The sequence below is a fragment of the Triticum urartu genome, chromosome 2A (assembly GCF_056163025.1).
Source record: "Triticum urartu cultivar PI428250 chromosome 2A, HENAU_Tu73, whole genome shotgun sequence".
Classification (NCBI taxonomy): Eukaryota; Viridiplantae; Streptophyta; class Magnoliopsida; order Poales; family Poaceae; genus Triticum; species Triticum urartu.
The window spans coordinates 696727263-696734406 of record NC_141874.1 but is presented as its reverse complement, the minus strand read 5'-3'; the positions used below and the strand labels follow the sequence as shown (position 1 = coordinate 696734406).

Genomic DNA, 7144 nt, shown 5'->3' with positions numbered 1-7144 from the left:
TTTCTCATTGGGAAAGCGAGAGAGAGCGCACGCGCGCGCGCCAGAGAGAGAGAGAGAGAGAGAGAATTAATCATGTCGAAACATATTTTTATTTGTGTGAATATTGAGGCCACCACCGGCAAGAGTGAGGAGGATAAGCAGCAAGACAAATGTGATGCCTCGCCAAAATAATAGACGTGGACTTATTGTGGTCTTGAGTGATGGTTATTGGATTAAGAGTGTGTGTTATTTTCTTCCGTTGTAACGCACGGGCTCATTCAATGATTCAACCATCGAACGATTCAAACCCATCAAGCTTATGAACATGTGTCTTTTTATAATTTTTCAGACATTCAGTAAAACATTTTTACATGTTCATATATAATTTTAAAAAGTGTGTATTTCCATGTAAAAATGTATACCTATATCTAATCTTATAATAAAGGGTTATTGTTTCTGGTGGTATGTCATGAAAATTGCCCCCAAAATTACAAGATATTACCCACCAGTGTCACCTATAAGTGATAGAAAAACGTTTCACAAAAGGGGAATCCCCTGCCTGCGCCGGCCCATGCAGTAGGGACCTCCTATACTGTGGTCTGCGCGCTGGGAGAAGACGCAGCGCCTCTATTTGGGCCGGCCCTTGTCCGGGCGGCCTGTTTTTTATTTTTTTAAATTTTTCTCCACTTTAAATAATTTGGAATTCAAAAGGTTTGGAAAATTAAAAAAATGAGAATTTTGAAATAAAATGTTTGTGGATTCAAAAAACATTCACAATTTTGTAAAAACATGTTTGCTTATACAACAAATGTTTGCAATTTGGAAACAAATGTTCGGGAAATAAAAAATGTTCATGATTTTTTTAAAAAAATTGTGTATTAAAATATGTTAATGAAATTGATCAGAAAATTTTGCCAATTCAAAAGAAGTTCATGGATGGAAAAATATCCTAAAATTCAAAAACTGTTCGGGACTTACAAAATAGTTTATTCATTCATAAAATGTCCGCTGATTCAAAAAATGATCATGCATTTCAAAAATGTTCCTTAAAAAAATTTTGTTCAGTCCAAAAAATGTTCATGAATTTAACAGATGGTACCACCAATTTCCGAAAAATGTTTACCGATTCAAGAAAATTTATTTCCAAAAATGTTTCAAATAGTATAAAATGTTCATGTATTTAAAAAATGTTCATGTATTTAAAAAATGTTCTTTATTTTAGAAAATGCTCAACAATTTATAAATGTGTTCATGAATTTGAAAAATATTCACAATTTCAAATATGTGCACGAGTATAAAAAATGTTTATGATTTGAAAATGTGTTCATGATTTCAGGAAATTGAGAGCACTAGTGTATCTTTGTGATGCAGCAAAATATGGTCATTGCCATTAAAAATTATGAAACAAAAATCTTGCAACAAGCCCTTTTGCTAGTATATATCAAATAACATGTTTTGTATAGGCTAAAAGAAGCCCATTTTGTTCTTTGTATTTGCTCTACACCACATATTAAAATATGTATACATTTCTCGGATTCTTTCGAGGTACAAAAATACTACTCCCTCCATTCCGAATTACTTGTTGCAGGTATGAATGTATCTAGATGTATTTTAGTTCTAGATACATCCATTTCTGCGACGAGTAATTTGGAACGGAGGGGGTATTTTTGAATCATTATTTTGTCAGAAGAATGGCTACATGTACGATGCAGCCCAGACCCTAGAACTGTGGAGGTCGAGGGGTGGCATCAATATCATCTATCTTTGCCGGAGCGCTAGTGCTGGTTGTGAAAATACATATCATCATCTTGACAGCTGTTTACTTTGGTTATACAGGGACAATGTTGATACATGAATCTACAGGCGCTGTCTTTCTATCCATAGCTTATGGGGCATTGCAGAACAAGTTTAGTACTAGCCACAACAAGACTTTTACACACAATACAAGAAAAACGAATTGCACCATTCAAGAAAATAAATTGAACAATGATGTTCCTCTGCGCTCTCACCATGCCACGGCTCGCTTGAGTCTGACCTGCAAATTATGCACATTCAAAACATAAGAGCTTTTCAGGTAGAAGCGTACATGTATTTTCTGTTATCTTGAGCTCTCACTTTGGTTATATAAGATGCGTCGAACCAATTATTTCGTTTCATAAAAACATGCAAATGCACATGTAGATCTGTATGTTAGTTCCTGTTGTACCTCACTTTGTCATCTCTGATCAAGGCCTCCAAAGAACTGTTCCAAGCTTGCAGAGCTGAAAACATTGGGTGACACCCTTTCTGTTTGCTGTGGCGAAATGTGCAGCTGATACTTGATAAACCTCTGCAATGGAGATAGCAAATCAAACCTCTGCAATGGAGATAGCAAATCAAACCTCTGCATTGGTGCATTTGTGACTTACAGATAACTGGTGAACGATTTCAGGACTCGAGTCAATGTGCCAGTCAGGTTCCAGTTGCCGGACAAAAGAGGTGCGGCCAATTTCCGTACTGCAGAAGAGAACCTACAGATTTCAGCAAAGAGTTATATTTCAAACACCTATTCCATATATCCAAAACTAAAGCAGTGATAAATGTCTGTCTCCAAGGTCTTATTATGAAGTTTACCTTCTCTCTCACCAAACCGCCACTGGTAAAAAGCCCAGCTTCACTTAGGGCAGACAGTACCTTTTCCTGCATCAATTCAAATGTGTGGGGGTCAAGTTAAAATGGTCTGCTCCAAACACTAAACTATGTAATGAAGCACATACTTGTAATAATGCAAACTCTAAATTCCAAAACAACGAGCTGCAGTGAAATGAAAACTTTATTTGGTATGCATATGATGATGGAAGTATACTGGTGCACAACATAATAAAGTAACAAGAGAACACGGGGGCTCTTTCAAGACCTACCTCACTTTCATCATCAAGAACGTGCTCCATCAGATAGACGTCACAAATTTTTGCAATTTCTAGAAGAACCTCCAAAACAGAAGGTTTTACTGTAACGTGATTCTGAAGAAAGACAGTACATCCATGAATTCGTCAGTTAGTCAATAAAAAATAGCAAAATTTGCTGAAGCATTTCTGCCCACCTGGAGCTCCTCTGGAGTTGTTTCCTCCAAAATCACACCAAGTAACCGGCAGGTAACCTGAAACAGTTCTTCCCACATTAGTGAAACACATGCATTGGTCCAACAGGACGCTTAAAATTTTGTAACAACACTAAAAGCAGTTGTTTGCGCAGTACCCTTCGCCCTTCGCTCAGTTTATGCCTGACAAGCTGCTCAAGAGTCAGCTGAAGAAGAAACAGGCAACTATCAACCTAAGGGTTATTTGAACATTAACATTATTTAGAAATAAACAAAGGAAGCACTACATTTACTGGTTGGAAAAGCTGATTGATCGCTTCATGTGCTCTTGAATCTACCGATGAGCAGGCATCCGTTCCGACCAAAGCACCTGGCTGTGATCTACTGCTTGTGTTGCTAGATGATGGAGCATCCCGTCTCCGTTGCCTCCGAGGTTGCTCTGGAGGAGCTCTCAACAGTTTCCAGGCAAATACAATTGTGATGGCAATTGCAGCAAGTGTGGTAAGCGAGCGAAGCTTCTAAACAAGGAAACAAAAGAAGTACTTCAATAATTCTGGCAACAAGGACTCAAAATAACATATCATAAAAATGGCAAGTCATGGGACTTGCACTTGAGAACCTACAAAACTTGTGATGGCAATTGCAGCAAGTGTGGTAAGCAAGCGAAGTTCCTAAACGAGGAAATGAAAGAAGTACTTCAATAATTCTGGCAACCAGGACTCAAAATAACATATCTGGCAACCAGGAGTCAGGGACTTAGCACTATAGAACCCACAAAACTTGATGTATCCTTTTGTTCTAGCCAAGTAACACACAATGCACTGATCAGTCCACTGTTTGCATCAAGCACTTATACTTTGTGGAATCATATCGTTGTTCAAACAGTGTAAATTTGCAATTATAGACGTCACAGGTCTTGATGTCTTGCGTGAAGTGCTTACTTATGTTGCTTTGGTGTTTGAAACAGAATGTCTCATTACCAGAGCATTCCATTTCGATACGGACATATTAATTAATGTGTATTCAATTTATAGACACAAGTCATATAATTAGAAGAAAGATAAAACATGAAAAAAAATGATGAAAGGGTTAATGGTAGCTTGGTCTAGCATGTTTACAACAAGGGAACAGCGAAGCCTACAAAGCAACAGGTCGAATGTTCCATGTATACTGGCTCTCGGTAAAAGTAGAACCTCAGGACAATAGTACCACCTCGCTCTGTGGCACCGATTTGTCCGGCAACCAGCGTGTCTGTATCAAATACTGTATCTGATAAGGATACATTCCTGATATATATCAGTGGAGTATCGGTGAGTATGGTAATAATAAAGTGTCTTAATTCAGATACATTTCAGAAGCTTCCCTGATCCTTTCTTGTATGGCCCGGCCCGGCCCAGCAAATGCTGAGTAAGGGGCATATCCTAACCCTAGCCTGTACCCATCCCTTGTGTCCAGCCTCCACTCCCGATCCTCTTCCTCCCTGCTGTACCCACTCTTGGCGGCGCCACCAGATCTAGCAGGCAACCCTAGCCTGTCCCCATCCCTTGTGTCCAGCCTCTACTCCCGATCCTCTTCCTCCCTGCTGTACCCACTATTGGCGGCGCCACCAGATCTAGCAGGCAAACCGGCGACAAGCCGGCGGTGGGCTACTCACCTCCTCCCCCTCTCAGGCTCTAGCAGCAGTGCTCTGGCCGCAAGATGGCGGTGCGCTTCCCGCACCCTCCCCTTCTCAGGCTCCAACAGCAGGCCAATAGCTCGCCCGTGGCAAGCCGGTGGTGGGCTCCTCGTCTCTTCCCCCCCCTCAGGCTACAGAAGCAGTTCACCGCCATGCTCCCTGATTCAGTAGCTCACCGGTGGTGGGCTCCTTGACTCCTTCGCCTCTCAGACTCAGCATCAAGGTATGATCCAGTGCACCCGCTCCTCTCCTACAGATTTCTATCTAATGGCAGCTCCCCTCCTGTAGGCTAAAAACTTCTCCAATTTTGTGTTCTTTTGCGCGCTGTTTCTACTTAATCTCCACCTTCACTATGAATGGGAAAAGAGAAAAACATCAAGCTAATCTGCTGTTCCTAGAAGATAACTGTTTGTTGTTAATTTTTCGCCGCTGCGCTATTGCAGTGTCCTGGCTGGAATTGCCAGAATTATGGCCAGTACGGAATGCAAGCTGCTGCGTGCTGTTTTTGTTCTAAAGAAGAATGATCAGGTATTCTGTCCGGAATGGAAGGGGTTAAATAGGTATGCTCTATTGATCTAGGACATCATATTCTATCAACTAAAGAATATTTGCCATTTGGCAGTGTGACTTAAATATATATTAAATTCAGGAATAGCAAAAAACACCCCATCACTATCTGCCCACAGCGGTACACATAGTGGCCATCCGAAAGTTTGCATCTGTCTGACTAACCGGCAATCCCATATAGCAGTAGTGACTGATTCTTTCAGCCAAGGAGACATCAAAATCACAAGGACCACAGCAATCCCCTGACCTTTGGCCGAAACCGATCACGCATTACCCTGAACAATAGGAGCCATGCTTTACAGTGAACACCTGCGAACCCCCACCATGAACATGCCTGAAGCTTGCGCAGCAGCTAACAAGACATTACTGAATCGATGCTTCGCAACCTAGGCAGTGATAGCTTGCGCAGCAGAACACCCGGTGGCCTATACACATCTAAGAAGCACAGCCTTTCCCCAAATATGGAGCCAGCAGCTTTGGAGGTCAGGCCACCAACAAAAGGGAATTCCTCAGCTACGAGGTACTACAGTAGTGCTACCGACAGATCATTCACGCATCAGTTGACGGGACGGGACCGAGGCCACAGATCCGAGCGGAAACCTGGCGGTCGAGGTCGAAGGGGAGGCGATCGGAGTAGCGGGAGAGGACGTCGACGATGCGCCGCACCAGATCGGCCAGCTCATCGTCCTTCCCGCCCCCGGCCCGCGCCGCCGCCGGGGACGAAGCCGACGCCGCCGCCGCGGCGGACTCCGAAGCCATCGCCGCCGACGAGACGGGGTGGGGACGGGCGGCTCGGTAAGACAAACCCTAGGAGCTAGTCCGAGGCGCTCGTCGGTCGCGGCGAGGCGGGGGGCGGAAGTGTAATTTGGGGTGGGGTTGGAGGGGGCGGGTGGGCTGTGTGACCTGTGAGATGTCGGGACGGAAGGAAGGGGAAAGCGGCTGCTTCGTGCTGTTGTTTTTGTCACGACCTGGCGTGGTAAACCTCGTTCTCGCAGGTAAGCATGTACAATGATGCTATTTTAACAGCCCCACGTGGTTTAATGATAAGATGAAGAAGAGATAATTCATAAGAAATTTTTTTGTCTTTTTTTATATTTAAAAGAAGATAAAAGATGATCTTTTAGTACAATATGTCTCACTATATTTTTAGGAATAGCTAGTTATTGAAGATAAGGCTAAGAGATGACTCAATGTAGACATGTTTTCTTGTCATCTCTGATTACATGCAAGACTTAAGATAATACTATCTTATCAACCATTGTATGTAAGACTAAAGATAATACTATTTTATCAACCATTGTACATGTCCCTAAAGTGCGTTTTTCTTCCCTCGGTTTATCAAGAAGTGAGGCTTTCTGAACTTGTTTTTAATTTTTGTCTCTCAACTCTTCATACCAATCATGGTTAGTCCCTGACAGCGATATTTCTTGGTCAAACTCGGTTTTGACCGCTTCTTGATGCAAGCTTTGTCCCTTAACTTTTAACATCGGGTAGAATAGTTCCTAGAAAGAGTGTTCCTCGATCAAATCCGATTTTGACTTTTTTGGCACGGTTTTGATCAGGTCAACACTGTAAGGTGGAATAGGACCACATGACATCTTTCTTTCTCTCTCTCTTTCTGTGTGTCTGTCTCGTTCTGTAACGCCTCGAGACCGATGTGCCAAGTGTCTTTCAGTTATTCGATATTGTTGCCTTGTCAGGTGCTTGCGTGTCATGCATTGCATATCATGTCATCATGTGCATTTCATTTGCGTACATGTTCATCTCATGCATCCGAACATTTTCCCCGTTGTCCGTTTTGCAATCCGGCGCTCCTATGTCCTCCGGTGTCCCCTTTTGCCTCT

At 42.4% G+C, this 7144-nt stretch overlaps 1 protein-coding gene across 1 annotated transcript; it reads right to left on the bottom strand.

Annotated features, from left to right (window-relative positions):
* Positions 1–1761: 1761 nt before the first annotated feature.
* PEX22 (peroxin 22) lies at positions 1762–6207 on the bottom strand. Its single transcript, XM_048703327.2, has 9 exons — positions 5901–6207; positions 3346–3576; positions 3217–3264; positions 3062–3118; positions 2880–2981; positions 2593–2658; positions 2388–2489; positions 2186–2308; positions 1762–2014 (listed from the first exon to the last, which is right to left on the bottom strand). The coding sequence occupies exons 1-8, from the start codon at positions 6057–6059 to the stop codon at positions 2195–2197; spliced, it is 879 nt and encodes a 292-aa protein (XP_048559284.1). The 5' UTR covers positions 6060–6207; the 3' UTR covers positions 1762–2014; positions 2186–2194.
* Positions 6208–7144: the final 937 nt, after the last annotated feature.